The following is a 24,227-nucleotide window of genomic DNA, read 5'->3' as shown; positions in this document are numbered from 1 at the left end:
TCACTTCAAAGCCCTGCATACTTGGCTTTTATTTGTGCAATAGATATTTTCTCACAAAGCTTGTTTCCACATGCAAATGTGTCTACATTTTACAATGATTCCACATAATACAATACACAGAATACAACAATCTCCAATAAAATATACATATTTGAAATTGCTAGTCTGTAGGACAGTAGGTACTTCTAAAAATGCAGCTATTCTAATAATTGAGTTATAGTGACACATATTCACATTACAGAGGATCTCAGTGTGGCTGTGCAATCCGATGTTCAACTTTTTTAATGACTGTGTTAACTTTCTAGGGACATACGGAGATGCTACACTGTGTGTGTGTGTGTGTGTGTGTGTGTGTGTGTGTGTGTGTGTTATTGTGTTATTTTGTTATCTATTATTAAGTTATTTTGATATCTATTGGAGCTCATACAGCAAATCCTGAACAGTCAGAGCCAACTCCTCAAAGGCAGGTCTCTCATCTGCTTTCTGAAAACAAAACAAAGAGAAGCTGTGAGATCAGTGTTCAGAAAATATGCTTATACATTCTGCACAGGGTCATTGACATAATCTCTACTGAGGCCTGCAACACAAAAGACATTCACTTACATCAAACCAGCAGCTTGTCATTATGTTGTAGACCTTTTCATTGGCCAGCTGGGGGCGGTAGAGGCGCAGGCCCCGGGACACCTGTTCCACTATTTCCGTGTTGTTAAGACGTTCATATGGAAGCTTTCCCAAAGTGTACACCTCCCACATAAGAACCCCTAAGGATACAGAAAAGTTAATGAGATGAACAATAGTTATGTTGCTTTAATACAGTGATTTCCTAGTTTGTGAAGACATTTAGACACACTTATAATAACTAACCAGAAATGCAGTAGAGAATGGGCAGTCAGAATTGAAAAACATACTGTAAGTTGTGTTTACTCACCATATGCCCATATGTCCGACTTGCTGCTGAATTTGCAGTAGAGGAGAACTTCAGGAGGTGACCAGCGAACAGGAAACTTGGAACCTGCTGAGCTTGTGTACTCATCATCTAAGACATACCTAAGGCATTGGTGGAAGCAGTATTCAGATACTTTACTTAAAATGTCATAGTACAAAAACTACAATGTAAAAATACTCTGTAGGCCTACAGGTAAAAGTTCTAAATGTACTGAATGAATCAAACATACTCAGTGTGAAGAAGGAATGTCCACTGTGAGTGTTATTATATATTATTATACGTCATATATTATTGGCTAATTATTACTCATGCTTTCATTTGTATGTAAAATCGTAAAGTAACTTGTAATTAAAACTGTAAAATAAATGTAGTGGAGTCAAAGTATAAACCAGCACAGATAAAGAAAAGTGCCTGGAAAGGAGAAATTGTACTGCATTACAGTAGAGTAATACCCTATATACCACAGTATCCTATAATTTATGTGAAGTATTTTACCTTGACAGTCCAAAGTCAGTCACTTTGATGGTGCCATTGCCATCTACTAAACAGTTCCTGGCAGCCTGAGGACAAAACAAACTCTGTTTATTTAAATACATATCTTCTCACACCATTTTTATTGTTTTATCTTTACTGCTATCTTTTATTTCTGTGTTTTGTGTTTTATTGCTTATTCTATGTGTTGTTTTATTGATACTATTGTTCTTAGTTTTTGTATTATATAAATACAGTTTATTATCATTATCATTAAGTGTAACAATGTCTCTCACCAGGTCTCTGTGGATGTACTGCTTCGACTCAAGATAGGCCATGCCCTCAGAGACGTCTTTACACATCTCTAGGAGCTGGACAGCTGTTGGGTGCTGCTTCAAGCCCTCCTTCAGGTACGTCAGTAGGCAGCCATTGGAAAGGAACTCTGTCACTATATAAATGGGCCTTTGTTTGGTGCACACGCCGTACAGCTGGACTAGGTTTTCGTGACGGAGCTTCCTGGTTTGAGCAAAAGGAGAAGCAAATGAAGTATTATGAGTCAGCTTTCATCGCTTAAGTTAGAGAAACCCCCCTTCCCTGTGCACCAGTTAGTCTCACGCACAAAATCATTTTTATAAGTTCAGCTGTGAAATTATGTCTCCTTCCTAATTCAGACTCATTTAGTTTTGCTTACATCATGATTTTGGCTTCTTCTATGAAGTCATCTTCGGACATGGAGCCCTCTTTGATCATCTTAATGGCAACGTCATGCTGGCCCTGCCACTTTCCATACTTCACCACTCCAAACTGACCAGTGCCAAGCTCCTTGATGAAGGTGAGGTAACGGGGGTCAATCTCCCACACACCTGCAGAGCAGACAAGAGAAATGGAGGACCATGTCTATACTTGTAGCATCTACTTTAAAGGAATAGTTCAACATTTTGGGATAAATGCCTTTTCAATTTCTTGCCGACAGTTAGATGAGAAGACTGATGCCATTATGATGTCTATATGAAGCTATGGTCAGCAGCTGCTTGGCTTATCATGAAACAGCTAGCCTGACTGTCCAAAGTTCACAAAATCTGCCTACCAGCACTTCTGAAGCCTTGTATTTAACACATTGAATTTGATTCATTAAATGCACGTACAAAAAAGGGACTCATACAAAAAAGTGGTTGTACAGAGGAAATAAATAAGATATACTATGTTGTTACCTTTGCACAGAGCCAGGCTAGCTGATCCTCCTGCTATCTTTATGCTAAACTAAGCTAATCTGATATATCCAGCTTCATATTTACCTTTCACACATGAGAATATTATCAATCTTCTAATCTAACTCTTGGCAAGGAAGCAAATAAGCATATTCCCCAATATGTCAAATATTTCCTTTCACGATCACTGGACAAATGTGCTTGTGCTCCAAAACACTATTAACAAATTATCATTATGTTAATACATGCAGCGTTAATACAATCTCAAAGAATTGGTGTGCGCGCACACACACACCCACACACAGGTTTCGAATCAGTCATCAGTTTAATCACCAGACATTGTGATTAACAAGTTAGAGCTGCACAATTAATCAATTAGTTGTCAACTATTAAATTAATGATTAACAATTTGGAGCTGCAATGATTAATTCGATTAGTTGTCAACTATTAAAAGAATCTGCAATTATTGTGATAATCCATTTATTGGCTTGATTAAGTTTTTAGGTAAAAAAGTCAACAACCATCTAGCAGCGTCATGCTGGCCCTGCCACTTTCCATACTCATCTTGGGCTTTGGAAAACCCTGATGGACATTTTTCACCATTTTCTGACATTTTATAGACCAATCATGATATTTATAGACCAAACAACTAATTGATTAATCGAGAAAATAATCAACAGATTCATCAACAATGAAAATGATTGTTAGTTGCAAGTCAAGTCAAACTGATGAAGTCATACTCTTACCATAGCCAAGCCCTGCTGTTGATGGAGGCCGCGCCCGGTTAGACACAATGTATTTCAGCCTGCTCACCATCCCTTGTTAGGGAAATAATAACAAAACCACATCATCACCTGTAAGGTCAACATTTTTGATGTTTGACTGTTTCTATATTTTCATATCCTGTATGTGTGCCACTGTATTAACCTGCTGCATTGTGCTGGTGGTAGTTGATGAGCTCTGGGATGGTGTTGAAATTATGCTTCTCTGCCAGGTAAAACTGGCCCTGTGGGGACGTGCAGATGTTATAATGTCTGCAGCTCCCACCAGTTTCCCTGTGGAGAGAATAGGATCAGTAACATAAAGTAGATTTAGTCAACAGGTTTTCATCGACACAGGTACATATCATTTGTCATGTATCAATGAGTAGTTAATGTCTTCTCAGCGTTATCCGCAACACAGTTCCGTCTTAGAGCCCTGCGATGATAAAGTTATGCTGGCAGATTAGTCCAGGTTTTGCATGAATAATTTACATCTCTCTACCTCTGTGGCCCACTGTTTCCGCTTTCATTACAAACAGTTCTTCTTTTGATACGTTCGTGCATGACTGAAGTCAGAGGATACAGAATAAAAATGGTGCACCATGCCGCAGGGTTCAACACCTCTGAGCTTACTCACCCACCACCCTTACTAAACAAAGACACTGTGTATTTCCCGGCCTTGCTCGAGTCCCGGACCAAGAAGCCTCCGTCTTTATTCTGGAAAACAACACACAAGTGTATATTTCAAGTTGAATTTGGTCCATCTATGTTTTATTAATTTGAAGGGGCACAAACATGTTCAGGCTGTCGTCCTATGAAATTGTGAATGTCAGTTATTAAGTTTACCTCAGTCTTCAACAGCTTTTCTGCCTGGCTACGGTTCATATTCTTGCAATACCAGCTGTGAAAATAAATGTGAACATGTTTTTGCAGCATTTATTTCTTTGGCAATCAAACATACATTAATGTACAGACAAGGAACTTTACCAAGTATAAATCTGCTAACATAAAAATAGTAGTAACGATAGTACCCATACTCACTCAAATCTTTCTAGCCCATTTTCTGCTTCCACAACATAATTACTAGGTATGTATCCCTCTTTTCTGCAACAGAAAACAAAACATATTGTCTTTATTAATGATGTGCATCTTGGCTGGACACTGAAGCGCTCACCAACGTCCAGTAGTGTTTCATAAACAAATTCATACTGCTAGAACTCTAAATGCAAATTGTAATCAAATTATAGATGGTCAGTATTAAAATATTTTTTTTTACTGATCATGCTATAAAATGTTCTTATTTTCTTATTTATATGCCACAAGGCCTGAAGAAGTAGCCCAGAAAATTTATTTGGTAAAATACAGTAAAAAGACATCCATACATATTCACTCCTGCTCTTTATGATCTTGTTTTCATTCATTTTAATATATGCTCTCCAAATGACTCAATGAATACTTTCCCTTTTACAAGCAGTGAGCTTCTTTGCACAGCACTTTTCCCATTGTTATTTTTATGTGGATGCAGGTCTGACCTGTATGTCCATCTAGGATCTGCTGTATATTCTCACCAGAGAGTCATTAGCGTGTAGCCAGTGTATTTTTAATCTCATATTAAAAATGAATAGATTTTCTTTTAGCGGTTAGGCCTCTTGCGTTATTTGTTTTTCATCTCACTCATCTCACCCATATTTGTCTTTGGCTCTCCACCAGTTTGCATCAGACATCTCCAGGATGGTGTACTCTTCATCCTTCCTCAGCTCCAGGTCGTGGGGTGTCAAGGGTGTGTAATTATACTCTGCTATGACAGTCATGCCTACAGAGCGGGTAGGTTGCTCAGGAGGCTGTGGAGGTAAAGGCCGACTAGGCTTCTCCTGAAGATAAGATTAGTGCATGTATCATTAAAAAATGGCTGTTTGTAGTCAGTGAATATCGTTCCAAAGGAACTGCATGTATACCTCTGTTGGGGTAGGAGGAAGAGGTTTCCTAGATCCCCTTCGCCGAGATGGTTTAGACGTAAAGCCTATGGGTGACATAATTTAATTTATGAATGAAATCATTTAGGAATACTGTAGGCTAAAGTCTAGTTGTGGATTGTTGCAGGTTTTAGGCCAAAGGGAATCTTGTTCTCACCGTTCTTACTATCCAGCACCTTGCAACCCATGGCTTGTTTAACTTCCTGTTGGCAGCACAGCCACACCCCATCCATCCAGGAGCAAGGATGGTACTTCTGCATGAGATCCTTGTTGAAGCGCACCACTATGCACAAGTATGGACACACACACACACACACACACGAATACATACACAGGAAATTTACATTGAATCTACATTGCATTTGCATATGCACCCAGCTCTTCTGTTGTGCAGGCACTTGGTGATATTAAGATATGGTCTAATATTCCATATACTGTATGAGATACTGTGACACCAAATACTTTTGTAAATTTGTATACTAACTTTCTTTCAGCTTCTTTATCCACTGAGCACGGACATCGTCTGTCTTTGCAAAGATGTACAGCGGCCCCTCATCATAAACGATCTGTGGCAAAAAAAAAAACACCGAAATCAGCAGTTTTGTCAAGTTTGTCTATTACAGCATTTCCATGCATTGGGTGATTTGCTATTTCTTAAGTTACTAGCTGAGTAAATGTGATACCAGAATATATTGTGATTAGTGTGACGGAAGCAAAAAATTATTACAGTTCTAGTGTATGATCATATTCTCTGCAATTCAATACAGAAACTTTTAAAAACTGTCACTTGGGAGTTTTCTTTTATGGCAAGCACCAGACAGGCACATTTTTCATGCTACCTTATGTTGTGTACGTGTGCAATGGCAACACCTGCATGGTCACTGAAAGCCCCTAGTTTTACATTTGAGTGTGAGACATGGTTTCACTTCTTAACAATGGACTTTCACATTAATAACTGTTGGAGGATTGAACACTTTTTGTTTGCCAAGGAGAACATTTGGTCTCATGTTACAAGCCTACCATTGCCACACGAGCATAGAGGTAGGAATGAAAAGAAATGTTTTTGGTCCTGATTTTAGACCAGCAAGAGTTTAAGGTGGCTGGAATATTACATGTTGTTGCAGCTGGTCTGTAATTGATTGTCATGAGGCGGTGTCGTAAGAGTCCCTCTCTATTAGACATGTAATTTGACAAAAATGTCTACCTGGAATGCAAATGTGCGCTCTTGCGGGGCATTGGGCTCAGGCTGGACCGTCTCTACACACTTGATCTTCTCTAGGTCAACTGATCCTCTCAAACCTTTTCGCTTCTGCTTCACAGATGGGGAAACAGTGAGGTAACTCCAGGAAAAACAGATACATGTAGCTGCACAGTTCTCTTCAGGTTGCCATTAAACATTAGTCTGAGACAAATGTGGTATTATCTCAAAAAAAGGATTTCGGTAGTTCCATATACGTACGTACCCCTTTGTCAGGATCAAAATCATAGTAGGATATTTTTTCCGGGGTGAGAACAAACCATCTCTCCTTGTAGTTCAAAGGAGAGGTCTTCTTCTTCTGCTGAGATCGTTTAATGAAGATTTCTTCCAGTATAATTTCTGACATGATTCAGTCAGGATTAATCTACACAGGAAGAAGGAATAATTCATACTTTTGTAAGGCAGCTTGTTTTCTTACTTTTCTTTGTGACAGAACAACAGTGAACAGCACATTCACACCTCGACTCAGACAGTAAACACTTTGCTGAGAGCTGTAACTTGCTGAGAGCTGTGACTGACTCGCCAAGACTGTGCTTAGCTTAGCAATACAAGGCAGCCATTTGGGTCACTTCACTCTTAATAATCCAGTGCTTTCTCTTCCTTTGAAAGGTGTATTTGAACAGACAACCTTCATAGAGTCAGAGAAGTGCCACTATAATGTGTAAAAGTATAGATCTGGAAAGAGATGTAGAGACATGCAGCAAGAGTACGAGCACATATCAGCATGTGATTAGCTGTAGTTTGCATAAGCCCTGCTTTTCCTGCCAGCAACATCTGTTTCCCTCAGCTACTGTATCTTGGCCATCATCACACCAGCGCAGTGACCCAAGTGCTTTTGTGGTAGAAAACTGTGTAAAGAGAGTCTGGATAAGTTTGTCCACCAAATCCCTTGTTGATTATGTATTCCTAATATGATGGGTTGGCATTATTCCTCCACTTCATACCCACTTCTTGGATGGTTGTGATATGAGAAGGTTTGTCGGATAAAACACACTCAATTGCAATCTAAACATTTTGGTGATTGTATATTTAATATCATATAAATGTAGATGAATTTGACTGGCTTAGTAAGGAAACTTCTGTCACTATGCAGACACACACACACACACACACACACGCGTGCGCGCTATTTTTATGATCCAACAACCCGGTTAATGAGAAAAGTAAACCTGAACTTAGGTTCAACACATAAAATGTGTGCATTGCTTACAGAAAAAATATCTAAATGAAATTAGTTTTCTGGCAAAGTCATCAGATAAAATATCTCACAATCACAACAATCACAATCACAAGGCTACCCATCTCTCTCTCACATACATTCACTCACACACAGACAGTTACATTTTACCTGCGATGTAATGTCTCTTTTTAGTTTATGACAGCTTGTTCTGTTTTGTTTACAGCACCTATTAACCGCTAGTACTGAACTGAAACTTGCAACTCCAAAACAAGACATGTTCTGTATTGATGCCAGAGCTTGTGGAGAGGGTCAGAGATGAGTGTGAAGGGATGAGGACGATGTCTATAAAAGCACTCAAACATTCCTAACACAAAAAAAACAGAAGCTCTAAATGTCTTGACAGTTAAGGTTGAAGTAAGCTATATGGAACATAGTTCACTATATACAGTTGGTGAATGTTTCATTCAAAAATAACTGGCAGTACAGGAAGAGAATCGCCACAAATACTGGAAATAAATTGAAATGAGATGTTGACTAATTTGCCCAGTGATAGGTCAGTGTGTTGACTTAATACCTACTATGAAACAGGAAAGCAGGGTCAGCTTTTGTTACAACCGATAACTATTAAGCAAAAATTTTGCTTTAATGTCTAAAAAACATGTTATTTTAAAATTCAACAACAGTTCACAATGCACTAAAATCATAGTGTCATATTGCCAGGTGAAATATGGACTATCGGATGTTGAAACTCACCCTCGTCTCACAGCTGAAGGCTAATTGTTACTCTTTGTCAGATGCGTTTGCACAGCCTATTTTCAGCTGGTGAGCACTTCCTTGTAGCATCTGAATTAACTGTAACGTTACCAGAAGCTTCTGTTGCTCCCCGCTAACCAGGAGTGTGACATTTCTTCACAGTAGACTGACAGTACCTATTGGTATTGTTTGTGCCGTCATGAGCAGACAGCATTAGTTCCTCATTCTGTGAAACATTTATTTATTCCTCATGCGTCACCACCTAGTGTTTTCTCACATCACTAACTTGAGTAGAGGTCAACAAACTCTGTAGATAATCAAAAGACTAGTGTACCATCCCTCCTCTCTTTTACTGTGATCGATTGGAGCCAGTCGAGTGAAACTGTACGTCTATCTTTCACTGTATCATGGCTACCAAAAGGAGATTTTTTTGGGTCTTTTTTGAGGACAGTTGACTAATGGTAGCTGACAGGCATATCATAGGGAAGTTGCATCAGTGTTGTACTGCAATATGAATAGAGAAGAAACCCAGCACCCTGCAGCACTTAAACTTGACTTTATGTCTTTATCAAATGGGATTTAATTTCCTTCTCACATATCTGTGTTTCATGCTATTACGCGCTGACAACTATGTACAGTACTCGCTTATTTAAATTTCGCAGAATTCACTTCTGCATGACACCACAACGCTTTTACATTTAGCAGAGACATGTTTTTTTCTCACTTTCTAATGTTTATCCTTTCAGTTGCTTATGTGTTATTGGGTGCCATTTGACTCTGTCTGTTAAGAAATTGGGCTCAAAAACTATATTTTTAAAAAATGCACACATTTCCGCAACCCAAAACTCAAAAGTAGCAAAAATGTATCCTCTAAATAACTGTTTTAATGTCATAGAATCACCAATCACAACCAAACACATATTTTAATAGCCTATATTTCTGACTTTCAGAGTGATGGGCAACTGATCTTTATAACCAATAATTGTTGCCAACTGTGTCACTACCTCCGTGCATGCAGGGTATTGCAACATATTTTAAAATGAAAAGGCTTGAATTCAAGAAGTTATGAACACTAATGATCGTGTTTTTTTTTAAATTAGAATGCAGTTATTTATTTTGTTGCATAATATCCCCTGTGTATGACACAGCAAGCACAACCAGAGACGACTTGGTTACACAGGAACCTGTCAAGATGCTCTCTTTCCTGACGTTTCCTGAGAGATAAGTGGTAAATGCAAAAAAAAAAAAGTGTGCGTGTGTGTGTTTGGGTGTATAAGAAAGAGACAGTGAGAGAAAAAGAGAGTGACAAGGATGTTAAGTACAAGTGATAAGATTTAAGACTAACCACAAAGAATTGCTCTCCCACACATGTTAAGATACCGCAGCAATTTAACATATGGTGTTCTGTGGAGGTCCATTTTCAGAATAAACAAATGTAATGTGGAATGAGAATTAGCTGTGATGCAAATACATTTTAGGGAAACCACTTTTTGTTATTGTATATCATGTTCTTACTAATTCACAGCAAACAAATAATTTGTCATGTGTAGATTAATATGGTAACCACTTGAAACATTATCTGATTATAACCCCACCATACATCTAAACCACTCTAGTGCTGCAAGATGTATCTATACAAAATATAAATACAACATGCAACACTGAGCATGACATCTGTGTATATTAGCAGATAATGTCACTATTATTTGACTTATATGTAAGTGTCTGGTGAGTACACACTTAATTTAGGATTTGCATAAAAACTGTGGGTTTCAATTCAGTACTTGCACAAATGTATACATTACTCACTACTGCTTTTGTCTATAGCCTTTCAAATGAAATGCATTCACATAGCTGCCTTTACCAGTTATACTTTGGTGAACTAATGCCTAAAAATACTTCTCGACCTTACAGCCTACATTCAAAGAGCTTTGTCACTTACCCAGAGACCCAGAAAATTCAAGCATCAGACATACAACTGCAGATGCTGAGGCTTGAAGTGGTGGCATGAACCTTTGCCTCAGTTGCTCGCCTTCCATAAAATGTGTGTTGCTTTGTGATGCAAGAAGCTTAAACCCACCCACAGAGAGGAATCGACTCCGCTTACTTCCCCTTTTTCTTCCTGCTCATTTTCATATTAGCCCTGTGGACAGTTTTGGTGAAAGGCCTAAGCAGACTAAACATTAACACAGGTCCACATTTGTATATGGCATATAGTTAAAGTCACGCACTTTTATTTGAGGAGATTTCTTGTTCAGTCTGCTGCCAGTTTGAGTATTGCAGGCACAAGAGATAAAACAACTTCAAACTGAAAACTTCTGCAGACATTACAAAGTATGCTCATTGTGTTAAACACATACTGAATTTATAACTCCCTGCATTTCCTTAAACTTTGAGCTGTTTAGTTTAGTTTGTTTCTTTGAAGCTTTTGGCCTCCTGAAACATCCCGCCGCTAGGGGGCAGTCTGTACAGGTTGTAAAGGCTGTTTACCGCTGAGGCCTACATTAGGGAGTCCTTCCGGCCTCGACCTTCCTCTTTTCCTCTGCATCGGGTCGCCACCATGGTATGAAATTACTACACCAATACACTTTATAGAATCAAACTCAATCTTGCAGATTAAGGAATCATTTCTGCGTGTAGTTAAATCATACGTGTTAACAAGGTTTCGACACACATAGTGATGGCAATATTGGCCATATTGTGCACATTTTACGTCGTTAAATAGTGATTTAGAAATGCTTGCTGTGTTGGTGATGAAATACCGCTGCTAGCATACCTCCACTCTAACCGGCCTTTGTTCTAAGGAAAATTATGGTTAAATGTCAATCGAAGTAATTTATGGCAAACAACTGTCGTGTCAGTTTTTGCATTGTTGCTGTGACACAAGTTTACACATAAATCTCGCACTGACTTCACATTAAATAGCTACAATGCTAACATGGTACCTTGTCGGCTAACGTTAGCTGCCTTTACCCTGGCCGTAGCGCGTACGGATAAAATGATAAAACACCTCGTCTACTAGGGTAGGTTTTCAGTGTGCCATTGTGACACGGTATCGACAGTCTGAAATGGGGGGGGGGAAAAACGTCCCCTTGTGCTTCACGTAACGTTTTAGCTAACCTTAGCTAGTTTGATAACGCAAATTAACTGTTAACAGTTATCAACCAGTCCCGTTGACGGAGGCTTTCATTCACTATCTTTGGATATCAATATGGTTAACTTAGCAAATTGCCACACATTTTCAGTCCTATCAGGTGTATTGCTAATCTCTTAATTTTTTGTTTTCTGTGCTATCCAGGTGAACGTCCCGAAGACCCGCAGGACATACTGCAAGAAGTGCAAGAAGCACCAACCCCACAAGGTTACCCAGTACAAGAAGGGAAAGGATTCCCTCTATGCACAGGGTAAATAATCCCATGCTAATGAGTTGTTATATACTGTGTGAAATGAGCTGTATTACGAAATGTAGCTGAACTGTACATGTTCTGCAGGTAAGAGGAGATATGACAGAAAGCAGAGCGGGTATGGTGGTCAGACCAAGCCCATTTTCAGAAAGAAGGTATGCTCAGCTTTCCAGTTCTGGTTTATCTGAAGTCAAGTATTGCACCAGTTCTGTTGTGAAATCGGATCCAATGATATACTGTCTTTTTAGGCTAAGACTACAAAGAAGATTGTGTTGAGACTTGAGTGTGTGGAGCCCAACTGCAGATCCAAGAGAATGCTGGCCATCAAGAGATGCAAGCACTTTGAGTTGGGTGGTGACAAGAAGAGAAAGGTAAGCGTTGTAGATCTTATTTGGTAACATAAGCATGTGCCTTCGTACAGTGCACTGCTTTATGGGTACTTCTCAAAGCGCTTGAATGCTTTCAGAATTGTATAATTTGAAGTCTCAAGTCAAATCTATGCACAGCAACCAAAAATCACATCCTGGATTCTCCGTGGTTAACTCTGTCTAATTTATCTAGATCAACCTGTGAATGCAAGGTTGTCTCACTTTTAATTCACTATGTTCAGTAGAGGGTTATTGAGTAAACACATTGTGGATCTAAGAAATGGCCACAAAAACATTCACATCTTGTCAGACAATGGGTTTGAAATTGTCATCTCTTGAAAGTCCTGCTCACTTTATGCTGGACATCACAATGATTTATGAAAAATGATCCCAAAAACTTACATCTAATGTTAGATTTTGTTTATTAGGTTTTGCTGGATCACTGACAAAATATCAGGTAAAATATGTAACAATAGGAGGTAAACGGCACCCCAGTTGGATTTTCTTTTAGAGCATAGAATTTGAATTTTATTCAACACAACTTTCTGCATGTTAACTAGTGAGTGTGGAATTTTTATGCTTAAACATTTCCACAGAAGTTGTAAAAATTGACAATGTTAGGCAGGAACAAACATTGAGGAATGAGGTTTGAGTGACAGATGTTTGACAATATAACCCTATTCTGACAATAGTGGCTGTTAAAGTTGGTTCACATTCTGAAACATGATGCAGAGGAAGGATCAGATGTGTAGGAAACATGTCCATGAGAATGAGGAATTGATTGAACCAGTCTTGCGTCACAAATATTGTACCTGACACATGTATGGAAGGCGTCATTTTGCTGTCAATAGCAAGTTTCCAGGGTTTTATTTGTGGGGTGAAATGCGTTGAATGTAATAGGAATTGTCAGTGGTATTTGATCTGCATTTTAAAGTGTACATTACATACAGCTCACATGAGATTAAATACAATGAGACTAAATAATGTGAACAATGAAATTCAATCCACTAACTTAAACTATTTTGCTGACAGTTTGTTTAGAATTTTAGTAATTAGACATGTTGACATCCCGTGTAGAGGAAAAATCGGTTACCAAAATGTTGGTCTAATTTGCCAACACGGGGGAACATGATGATATGGTATTTTACATCAAGTCAATACCACATTAACATGCTGTAAACATTAAGGAAATGGCCCAGATTGGCCTGGTCTAATCTGCATTATGCCCGGTTTTGTAGCAAGTGTCCTAGACAGCTTTATAATGCAAATGTGTTAATTTTGCAGTGAATCTAGAACTACTTTTAAGTGTCAATACTTGCAGTGTAAACCCTCACATAATTTAAGTGCCTTGTAGCTTCTAATATTACTGTTAACCATAAATGCTTGTGAACTGATCGTAAGGAAGGGTCAAGTAAGGATGTAATTTGAGGGAAAATTGGGTCATAATTTGGTGTAATTGTGATTCCTGTAGCACCATAATCGTAAAATGCAAAGAACTGCTGCTAAGCAGTTATCTCATGAACCCTGATAGCCCCACAAAGGGTTGAAGAGAAATTTGCAATTCTTTAATTAAAGCATCATTTCATAAGGATGAGCTTGTGGAAGACCTTACTTTGACTGAGGGTGGAATATAATAGGATGAGTGGACACCTAATATAGCATATTTGCCTAATTAGTTTTCATAGTGAACTCCTGTCCACCCATCCTACAGTGCCACACTGACCCAAAGTGTTAGGATCAGAGTAAGATGACAAATATGGAGACTGTTTCAAAACCATCTTTATTTGAATATAATGCATAAATTCATAATCAGTCATTTCCAGCAGCATTTAGAGTAAACCATACATCACTGACAACATGTTTAAGCATCATTTTAACTAAGGTTTTTATCTGTTCTCTTACAGGGCCAGGTCATCCAGTTCTAAACTGTGGCTCCGTCTTCTGGAGGAAGCTGTCACTATTTTCAATAAATGTCTGAAAACATACTTTGGTGTTTGGCCTCTTCTTTACCTCTGTTTCACAATACTTGTCAGATGTTTTGTTATCAACATAATTTGACCTATTAGCAGCCTAGTTTGGACATTTCACAGCAAGTGTGCAAAAACAATTACCAGTGACTTATTTAACAAGATGAAACCGTACTGTCATGATGGACAGAAGAAGCCTGAAGCTTTGGGGTTTCAAACTGAGAAAACGGGGACACCTGGTGGCTTGTAAAACTTATAGTAGCCCTTCTAAGGCTGGAGCACCACCAAATTAAGTTTGTCTTATGTATGCAATAAATTGAAGAAATCTATTAAACTTGTTCAGAAGTGCTGAATTATTTATCGATGTGCAGAAAGCTTGGATAATACTTTTGCTTTCAGTGTAATTTGGTCACTACTGTGGTGGGATCATGTTTTCAAACTTCATGGCTTGTCATTTCTTAGTCACAATTTATATAACTTGAGAAAATTTGTTACATGGTATTGGGATGGAATATTTTCAGTTTTTCATATTTTATGTACATCAGTAATTTCTTATCCCACTCATTTGCTGAAACTGTCAAACTGAAGCGTTCTCCGAAGCACCAGTAACGTTTGAAGCTTCAGATACTGTCAGTCATGTGATACTGTTTGAAAGAAGCTCCTGCACAGTGTTGTGAAACTACCTTCGGTATCATCTGTCCACCTCTTGTGGTATTAAAGCAGACTTTATAGACTAAAACATTTCCCCCTTTATTACATTTAGAAACTAAAATTTTAAAAGAACAATTTTATAGTGTAGGCAGCAAAAGTGCATAATCGCCCACACCGCTACAAAATGGTGCGCTTGCGTTGGACTGACGTGTCCTGCCAGTGCAGCTTGTGAAGGCTATTAAAGTCGCTACTGATGGGAGTGACAGTCAGTAGAGCGGTGCCTGAAGGGTTGACAGATAAAACCATTTTGCTTTGTGGAATTTGAACACCCATTTCTTTGTACTGAGGCAGGATCTGTGTGACGTTACACTGGGGGTCACAGATCTTCCAGCCAGGAACTGCTCTGATGACAAACCCTCGGGGACCACCGATCTCCCACATGTTTAGCACAGCGACAGCCAGTCTGTTCTTCGACAGAGGCCTCTCCCACACCTCAAAATTGTCCACCTGTAGAGCAAGTTGTTTTATTCCTTTGACAATAAAAAAATAGTAATGTTCCATACTTACAATTGCCATTACTACATAAATGTCACTTGCATTGATCGATTTCATTAAGATAATTACTAAAAAGTCTTTGTTTGTGTGTCAGACCCTTCCAAGGTGACCATTAAGCATTTCTAAATAGAAACTAAATATTCCATAAAGGCTGCCAGTTGCTTTGCGTCACCTCCCCACCCACCTTGACAGTGCGGTATCCTTGCTTGCCCAGTACGTCTTGGCTGATGGCTATGATGTGTTTGTTCTGCAGCAACTCCTTGGAGCGAGGACAAATGTCCCTCAGATCATTAGACATGAGAAGAGGGGCTGCCATGATGGCCCATAACGCCATCTGAGACTCCTGCTGGGCGTGACTCAGGCCAAAGTTCCCAATCACGAGCTAGAGAAATGGACCAAAGTCATAAATAACAGGTAAATTCAGTCTTACTGCAAGTGTGTGTGGGGTTTTTAACACAAATAATCCTACTTTATTTTTACTGAATCTACCGTTTGATAACCGAAATTTAAATGTATAAGCTATATAAATAAAGAAAGTAAATACAAGAGCCTCAGCTAAGGCATTGACATTTTAAAGGAATGGTTCAATATTGGGGAAATATGCGCATTTACTTCCTTGCCAAGAATTAGATAAGAAGATCCATACTACTCAGGAATGTAACAGCCAGCAGCTTAGCTCAAATACTGGAAACAAGGAAAAAAACTCGGCTGGCTCTGTCCAAAAGTAACAAAATCAACCTACAAACACTTTTAAAAGTAATTCATTCACACGTTGCATCTTTATTTGTACCAAAAGTGTAAAAATGATGTGTTGTGGTTTTTTACCTTTGGACAGAGCCAGGCTAGCTGTTTCCAGTCTTTGTGATAAGCTAGCTCAGCCAGCTGCTGGCTGTAACTTCATACTAACTGTACAGACTACGAGTGGTATCAATCTTCTTATCTTCCTCTCAGCAAGACAATAACTTGATTTCCCAAAATGCTAAACTATTCCTACAAGTGCCAGTGGACCTCCAGTTCAGAAACAAATTTGCACTCTGTCTTCAAGTGAATTAATGAGGTTTTTAAAATGCTAATTAAACAGCTTGGCACTTGAAGGCCACTGGTTCTATGCTTAGTTGGAGGTCAGAGAGAGGAGTGTATGTAAGAGCTCGAGTAGAGACCATATCGGGGTCATTCCAGCCCCCAGGTCCAGCTGAGGGGACAATGATGTCTTGATGAGAAGCAGTCCAGTCAAAGATGGACTTGACAGAGCTCCATGAGTCATACACGTCAGCGAAGTTGCGCCAATGGTTGCACGTTTCACGAATGGCTGTGTAGTTGGGCTGCAGACACAGAAGTGCTCTTAATTATGCAGCTGATAATCATTAATAATTACCGTTGTGTGGGTAGAATCTTGGAAAATAAACCCGACATGATAATGTATATTGAGATTTAAAGTGGGGCTGCAACTAATTATTTTCGTTTTCACTTAATCTACTGATTATTGCGATTTATCAAGTAATTGTTTTGGCTAGAGAATGTCAGAATTTGTAAAAATAACTAAAAGCATGTTCAGTGCTACAGTGCTTAGTTTAAAAAGGGATTCACTTTCACTTAATTTTCTGTCGATCGACTAATTGTTGCAGCTCTAATTTAAGAGGGGTAAAAACAAACAATATCTGTCTCACCTGTTGATAAGGCCACTCGTACAAAGGCCACTCACAGGAGTACAGGATGCTCCTTCCGGTTTTGTTCAGTGCTTTCGACATGTTCACGTAGCCTTAACCAGAACAAATCATAAAGATAGATAGATAGATTAAACCCCATACAACACCTTTTCTAGTTGTCCATGAAGGGTCTGCATGAGAGGAGAATTAGAAAAAGGGACCCAGAACATTGATAAAGATGTAATTTTAGAGTTAAGTCATGTGAACATATCAAGCGTATTTACCTACTGTACTGTATATATATCAATGGGCTTTGTAAAGTAACATTTGCTTTAGGTGAAGTACATAGCAATAATCAGGGACTGAGTTGACAGCCTATGTGGGGACCAGCATCAATCAAATAATTTTAAATTATACTTCATAAATAAAAACTCACCCTCTCCCAAAAGGGTCCAGTCCATGTAGCAGCCATCAAATTTTAGTAGATCCACATCCCAGTCAGCAAAAGTCTGAGCATCTGTCTCATAGTAGCCCAGACTGCCTGGGTATCCACCGCAGGTATATTTCCCCACATCTGCATAGATACCCAGCTTCAGTCCCTTAGAATGGACCTTAAAACAGGAAGAAAAAAATAAATTTTTATTTAGTTAATACAAGTACTGACTGCAGTTCTGTTCTGGGCAGGTTCTGGATAAGTGCCAGTAGGTGGCGATGTTGCTCAGCTAGAAACTTGACGCCTCTGTGCCAGGACACATTTTTACCTTAGTGGGCCCTTTCCTGGTGAACATCGCCTTTTAGCTGCCTGTGTAAGACTCAGCCTGTCACAGCGAGCTCCTCTCCACTGTGACTATAGCAGAGAGGGGGAACGACAGCTTACTCCTACCTAAGACAATATTCCTCTATTGGCTCCAGGTGCTGAATTTCCACCGGTATGAAATCTGAGGCCCGTGTTCCACATCTGGTCCTTTCCCCCTTCATTATGTAAATAACTGCTGGTCGGCTCAGATGGATGTATAATGAATATGTAGTCTGACTGTGTAATCACTTTTACTTCTAGAGTTTTTAACCAGGCTTTCCCAAAGTTTGTATTTCCCAAAGGTTTCCAAAGTTAGACGCATTGCACCACATATCTGTTAACACGGCACTTCGTGGAATCACATCTGTGGGAAAAATGTTTTAAACATTACATAGTTTACCAATATATAACTGTGTATACCATTCATAATAGAAACTATAGTACATATTCTCATTTTGCTCCTTCCAGCTAGTGAAATTTAAATATTTCCATAAGTCTATCTGAACCCCTCTCTCTTTGATATCTATGGAGGAATTATGGCATTAATAGTATATACACATCCAGCCTCTTTTATACTCACATAGTTGGCCAGTTTCTTGATGCCCCCCGGAAATCTTTTGAGGTCTGCCTGCAGGCGGCCCTGGGCATCACGCTGGTGGGAGGGCCAACAGTCATCGATGCAGACGTACTCGTAACCGGCCTCTTTCCAGCCCTCCTTCACCATCACATCTGCCATCTGCATGTACAGACGCTCGCTGCCAGGGCAACAGGAGGAGACAGGTGGGGCTGATAGTATCAGTTAGATGCCAGTGTTCAATGTCATGTGCAAGAACAATATGGCAGACACAAATACATGTTATTTTCCTAAAAACAAATGCCAGTTTTTCTGTTTTTCCACTGTCGACTGATTCAACCTGCAGGCTGACATTAGGTGTTTGCAACGTTTTGTTGACCTTTCTGGGCAAAAGAAACAAAACATTTGCTGTGCACAGGAAGTGAGGCATTGTATGTGTTTCACTAATCAGCATAGAGGATTTTGGGGGAGTTTTTTGACTGAACAAGATGTCCCTAAAATAAAACACAGAGCAGGATCTTGCATTACTTCTGAAGTGCTCCGTAAACAAAAAAACTTGACACTTATGACTAGAGCGGCAATCATTAGTCATGTAATTGATCAGTCCATCATAAGAAAGTTAATCTGCAACTATTATGATAATCGACTGATTGGGTAAATCATTTTTGGAGCAAATAAAAACCATTTGCTTCTCAAATCTGAAGATTTGCCGCTTTTTTTTGTCCTCCATGATGGTAAACTACATATCTTGTGAACTGGACTGGAGAAGTCATTTTGTGCTCTGGATTGGCATTTCTTTCTAACATTTAGAAATTTTAATAGACAAAACTATGAATCATTTACTCAAGAAAATAACCAACAGATTAATCACTTATAAAAGTAATCATTAGTTGTGAGAAAAACCTGGTACTTTGACTTGTAGGGAATATTGGGAGCATTGGGAAGGTTACAAGGTAAAACACTGATCTACTTGAGATCAATGTTCTATTTTCGGTGTGTTTTTTCAATTAATCTGGTCTGTCCCTGTACATAGGTTACCATATTACCTTACAGATTGAACTCCACGAAATGTGTGCAGACGTTTATGTCCCTTGATTATAAAGAGTGAGTTTTACAATTTAGGTCATTACATCACACATCAATATCTCCCAGTGCCTCAAGCCAAAGACCAAATAAAGGCAAATTTAAACAGAGGCATTATAGCACTGCCTTATCAAATGCGTCCAGTGCTTTTACAATCACATTTGTGATCCAGTTTTCTTTCCTTCTGATACAGTCTTTATGAAATAAAAATAATTAGGCTGCAAGATAGATGTCATAATTATGGAATAATAATTACACAACGGAATAATTAGTTAGGTAAGGATTTTCTTTCTTTTGTGAATCCAATGTGCGTCTATAGATTAATTACCACAATTACTACACTTTTGTGCTTTCAATATATCACTTCCGGTACGGTCGGTAAAATCCCACGTGACTCGTTGCACTATATTTAAGCGCTTTCATTCATATTGAATCACTTTTATGTGATCGTTTCACAGACAATTCAATGGACGATATGCTATGTTTGATATGTGGTACTTGAGTACGTTTCCTTGTGTTTTAGCTCACAAACATGTCAGACAGTGCTGGATCACCTCTGACACCTCTGTTGTCTCTTACCTGATGCAGTTATCGGGGTCCTTGTCACAGTCGATATTACACAAGAATCTCTCCCAGTGCAACCAGCCCATTGTGGGTGTCAGCGCCAGCCCATTGTCCAACGCGTCCGCAGCAGGACTGACTGAAGAGACGAGCGCGAGGAGAAACGCAGCTCTGTACATTTTTATTTTTAAACTCGACACTTCTCGAACAACGATAATAATCGACTGTTTTTGCGTTTGGATCTATTTCCTCATGTAAAACGTTTCAGCCCACCCCACCTGGATGATTGACGTAAATCTGGACCAATAAACTCAAAATGCGCGTGGAACTGTCCAATGACGTTTCGCATTTATTCCTTTACTACAAACAAGGAAGCGCCCAGGTTCAGGTGAAAACAGGAGAAGTCAGCTGACATGACATGTCACGAGTCGTGATTTCTAAAACTGAAACTACAAACAACATCAAAATTACAACAATATCCATATATTATTTATATATAACATTGTTTGTACAAGTGGGATGTTAAATCCCATTTAAAACACCACTTTATTTTTAATAAAATTAACATCAAATATGAGATACATTGAAATCTTTGAGAGCCATGCCTGGATTAACCTGCTTTGAGGCCCTAGAGCAAAGACTATTTGCATTACTTCCACTGTGTGTAATGTGTACAGTATTCTTACACCAGACAATGATATTGCCCCAAGTTTGCTGTGTTGTAATGCGATTAATGTAATAGGCAACATATAAGCTCACTATCAGATGAAATAATGAAAGTTTTAAACAAGTAGTTTTTTGGTGCTTGAAAAACAAAGTGACAGGTCACTTTAGTAAGTCAGAAATAGTCCAGCACATAATACCCCTTAAAGATCCAGTGTGTAATATTTCTAAGGATTTATTGACAGAAACGCAATATAAGATCCATAACTATGTTTTCAGTGGTGTATAAAAACCTTACATAAGGAACCGTTATGTTTCTATTACCTTAGAATGAGACATTTCTTTCTACATAACCGAGGGCCCCCCCTTCCATGGAGGTCGCCATGTTGTGTCGCCATGTTTCTACAGTAGCCAAAAATGGACAAACAGCACTACAGCGCGCATTTTGTTATTAGGTTGCTGTAAGTTGTAACTAAGAACACAAGGGAAATTTGGACAAATGGAGGACTACACCTATTATTTAGCACAAGCCGAAAGCATGTGGATCTTCGTTGTCAAAGAATCGATTACACGATGAAGCCAGACATGTCGGGATTTGGTCGTACAGATACAGACAGATGACGGCAGAAGTAAAGGATATAATCATTGTGGATTTTTGTGGAACATTGTGTGAGGAGTTTTTTTGTAATTCGCAACCCTCACCACTAGATGTCACTGAAACTTACAAACTTGTTGTTTTTACAATTCAGCTTTTGTATGAATCAAACAAATGAAATGTAATTCATGAGATATAGAGGTGCTGGTAGCTGGATTTTATACCTCTGGACAGTAGCAGGCTAACTGTCTCCCCCTGTTTTGTAAGCTAAGCCAGTGGTATTGATCTTCACATTTAACTCTCAGCAAGAACTATTTCTTTAATCTGCTAGAGGGCGCTAAGGCCAAAATTAGCTGCTGGGCCCATCTCAGTGTAATGTGTATATTAACCCTATGCTAGACAGATATACAGAAATTCAGAGAGATTTACCTAGTGGTGATAGGTTTAATGAGCTTTGTGTGAACTTGTTTTACAAAGGTCTGAATGTAACAGATGTTCATTTTTATGCAAAGGTCCCACACTCCAGCTTTAAGCAAAACATCTTAATACTTTTTTCATCACTGCTTAAAACAAGATTTTGATACAGTGCTGCTCATCAAGATCAGGTAATAAAGCAAGGTGAAATTCCTTTATTTTATTATTCTCGTAAATGTGGCCATGTTGACTTTGACTCATGGTAACTTTGCACTAACCAAATGCAATGTTTATTGGGGCAAAACAGCAGGAGTTTCCTAAAGCTTTTAAAATAAACTGACATTTTACATAAATATCATATGTTTGTCTCTGAGTCCCCCAGGATTAGCTCTTAGCTAACATCATAGGGATCTATTTCTGTGCCAACATTTCAACAATCAACTTTGTTTTCACCTTTGTGGCAATGCATTTTTCATATAAGCCAGTGTTTTTAAATGGTTTATTTAGCTCAAGAAATTGGAAAAGTGTCTTAATCCTTCAGTTTATCTTAAAAATTCAAATCACAAATTTGGACATAGATGGACAGCTGCCGGCTCTGGCTGTTCGGTAATCCAGGCGTGTTGAGAGCCACAGATCAAAAGCCTCAATAGTCTTACTACATATACTATTATAATTAGGGGTAAATTGAGGAAGTGAATGACTATTTTGTGTCCAAAATAAAGTCAGATTTTCATACTAGATCCTCAACTATAAGTGAAAGATGACTTGGATATCTATTTGTGTTCGCTTTCCAACCAAGAATGAAATAAAATGAGCCAATTTACCTCACTGTTCCCTGAAGAGCCTGGCTAATCAAAAATGCTGCACACGCTATCAGCAATAATGTGGGACTGTGTACATATTGACGCCGCTTCAAGCTGTTTATTAGCTCCGGATCCAAGACACTAATTTGTCTGGTACCGACATTAAATGAATTACAGATAGGTATTCTTAATTCCGCTCTAAACAGACACCCTGCTACTGAACCAAATGAATCCTGGATGTTTTTCCTTGTGAAACTGTCAGAGATCTTCTCACACGCAGAGAGAGTGATGAGTTTTGTATTTATTGTAATATTTAAGGAAACAGCTGCAAATTGTTTATTTGCTAATAAAATCAGCTTTTTGACAGTTTGTACAGAGGTACACAAAACAGTTGAAACTTCACAGACGTGACACCATTTGAATCAGCAGACGGCCTCAGCAAAACCGTCCTGTGATCTTGCTCCTGACGGTGTGTCACCGTTGTGCATGACTCTTTGTGTCCTGATATTGAAAGGCGTTAAAACAAATGAGGCAGCATTCATGAGTTGGCACAAACCCAGATTAAGACAATAATCCTCATCCCCTCTGCTGGGTGTATGTAAAACGGGAGCATTAATGAACACAAAACCTGACCTTTCAGCGAAATGTCAAGGGTGTCTATTTCAACCCTGAACATTATCAGAGGCTTTACCCAGGGACAGGCCTGATGATACAAACAATTTGTCACTTGCTATAGTTCATATCAGTGCCAGTGAGCAAAGGCGTTGAGGCTCTAAATGTCAGATTTCAATTTGACACACACCCCTTCCCCCGCTGATGGATGGACCAGTCCAGCTCACTTGAATACACAGTTTTCTCTTCATAAAAATGGTATCTCGGCCACCGTTGCGATAGAGACCCTTGTTGTTATTTCATAGTGTTGCATAAAAGAGCAGTGCCTCTATCTGTACAGTGGTTAATTGAGATTGTTGACAGATGGGCAACCCATGCTTTCTGTCTCAGAGTGTTGACACCAATCCATCATGTTCCTTTCTTCTCAAGTGTCATGTAATTGAAGGGACTGTCATGGCTGACTTATGTCAGCAACTTTGTTATGAAGTTTATGGATATAAAATGAAAGGGAAAGCTGTGTTATGGTGTGCTATCTTGCAAAGGAGTTCCATTATTGTATTGATCTATAGGGACAGGTGGAAGCACGAGCACGTCATAAAAAAGTTATGCCTCCATAAATACAACAACTAACACTATATGGCTCACACACCCTCAGTGGAAAATAATTTAATCTCTTGTCTTGTAATTACCTGCTTAAGTTGTTTATGTGAGTGTCACAGGGGAGGGAGCCTACATGTGCTGATGTTGCTACTTTAATTAGGTCCTTATTGAACTGACCTTTGAAACGGACCTGAGAAATGGCCTTTGGTAATAAGCTTACAGTATGACCTGTAAATTACATTGTTAATTGATGATACTTTTTTAGTTCAGGTGATTTTGTTTCTTTTCACATTTCTGTACAGTTCAAGACAAGTTGAAGATGGACTTAAAATTCTCTGATTTCCTGATCTCAGGTGGTTGATTCAGGGTTTCCATGAGAGCTAAT

General features: G+C 38.9%; 3 protein-coding genes and 1 long non-coding RNA gene across 6 annotated transcripts; 2 read left to right on the top strand and 2 right to left on the bottom strand.

The window, feature by feature from the left end:
* On the bottom strand, window positions 1-10,638 carry btk (Bruton agammaglobulinemia tyrosine kinase). 2 transcript variants are annotated; one of them, XM_038699365.1, is made up of 18 exons: window positions 10,493-10,638; window positions 6,823-6,981; window positions 6,564-6,668; window positions 5,844-5,925; window positions 5,517-5,642; window positions 5,342-5,406; window positions 5,070-5,257; window positions 4,428-4,490; window positions 4,233-4,287; window positions 4,024-4,103; window positions 3,553-3,680; window positions 3,372-3,443; window positions 2,109-2,280; window positions 1,714-1,933; window positions 1,442-1,506; window positions 929-1,047; window positions 604-761; window positions 1-483 (listed from the first exon to the last, which is right to left on the bottom strand). In XM_038699365.1, the coding sequence occupies exons 2-18, from the start codon at window positions 6,961-6,963 to the stop codon at window positions 412-414; spliced, it is 1,911 nt and encodes a 636-aa protein (XP_038555293.1). In that variant the 5' UTR covers window positions 6,964-6,981; window positions 10,493-10,638; the 3' UTR covers window positions 1-411. The 2 variants fall into 2 exon arrangements, with proteins under 2 accessions (XP_038555293.1, XP_038555294.1); XM_038699366.1 differs by lacking the exon at window positions 10,493-10,638 and adding an exon at window positions 8,551-10,402.
* LOC119888681 lies at window positions 5,080-5,989 on the top strand. Its single transcript, XR_005441921.1, has 3 exons — window positions 5,080-5,166; window positions 5,487-5,652; window positions 5,854-5,989. It is a non-coding gene; the product is annotated as an uncharacterized LOC119888681 (long non-coding RNA).
* Window positions 8,525-14,307, top strand: rpl36a (ribosomal protein L36A). Its single transcript, XM_038698978.1, has 6 exons — window positions 8,525-8,619; window positions 11,032-11,113; window positions 11,849-11,954; window positions 12,042-12,109; window positions 12,203-12,325; window positions 14,227-14,307. The coding sequence occupies exons 1-6, from the start codon at window positions 8,525-8,527 to the stop codon at window positions 14,245-14,247; spliced, it is 495 nt and encodes a 164-aa protein (XP_038554906.1). The 3' UTR covers window positions 14,248-14,307.
* Window positions 14,084-20,436, bottom strand: gla (galactosidase, alpha). 2 transcript variants are annotated; one of them, XM_038699367.1, is made up of 7 exons: window positions 20,174-20,433; window positions 18,518-18,692; window positions 17,578-17,752; window positions 17,163-17,254; window positions 16,656-16,817; window positions 15,680-15,877; window positions 14,084-15,447 (listed from the first exon to the last, which is right to left on the bottom strand). In XM_038699367.1, exons 1-7 carry the CDS (start codon window positions 20,332-20,334, stop codon window positions 15,118-15,120), a joined length of 1,293 nt encoding a protein of 430 aa, XP_038555295.1. In that variant the 5' UTR covers window positions 20,335-20,433; the 3' UTR covers window positions 14,084-15,117. The 2 variants fall into 2 exon arrangements, with proteins under 2 accessions (XP_038555295.1, XP_038555296.1); XM_038699368.1 differs by lacking the exon at window positions 16,656-16,817 and having other exon boundaries at window positions 20,174-20,436.
* Window positions 20,437-24,227: the final 3,791 nt, after the last annotated feature.

The sequence above is a fragment of the Micropterus salmoides genome, unplaced genomic scaffold (assembly GCF_014851395.1).
Source record: "Micropterus salmoides isolate LMB-PRFRI ecotype aquatic unplaced genomic scaffold, ASM1485139v1 Ms_hic_scaffold_5, whole genome shotgun sequence".
NCBI lineage: Eukaryota > Metazoa > Chordata > Actinopteri > Centrarchiformes > Centrarchidae > Micropterus > Micropterus salmoides.
The sequence above is the reverse complement of the archived record's forward strand: the minus strand, read 5'-3'. Positions and strand labels throughout refer to the sequence as shown.

Coding starts and splice junctions, on each gene's coding strand:
- gla (XM_038699367.1), bottom strand. CDS start 20,334: ATGTACAGAGCTGCGTTTCTCCTCGCGCTCGTCTCTTCAGTCAGTCCT. Junction 18,693..20,173: donor GACCCCGATAACTGCATCAG/GTAAGAGACAAC, acceptor TTGCCCTGGCAG/CGAGCGTCTGTACATGCAGA. Junction 17,255..17,577: donor CTGGACCCTTTTGGGAGAGG/GTGAGTTTTTAT, acceptor GTTCTGGTTAAG/GCTACGTGAACATGTCGAAA.
- btk (XM_038699365.1), bottom strand. CDS start 6,963: ATGTCAGAAATTATACTGGAAGAAATCTTCATTAAACGATCTCAGCAG. Junction 2,281..3,371: donor AACAGCAGGGCTTGGCTATG/GTAAGAGTATGA, acceptor TCTGCTCTGCAG/GTGTGTGGGAGATTGACCCC. Junction 1,048..1,441: donor ACTGACTTTGGACTGTCAAG/GTAAAATACTTC, acceptor CCAATGCCTTAG/GTATGTCTTAGATGATGAGT.
- rpl36a (XM_038698978.1), top strand. CDS start 8,525: ATGGACTATCGGATGTTGAAACTCACCCTCGTCTCACAGCTGAAGGCT. Junction 11,114..11,848: donor TGCATCGGGTCGCCACCATG/GTATGAAATTAC, acceptor TGTGCTATCCAG/GTGAACGTCCCGAAGACCCG. Junction 11,955..12,041: donor GGATTCCCTCTATGCACAGG/GTAAATAATCCC, acceptor CATGTTCTGCAG/GTAAGAGGAGATATGACAGA.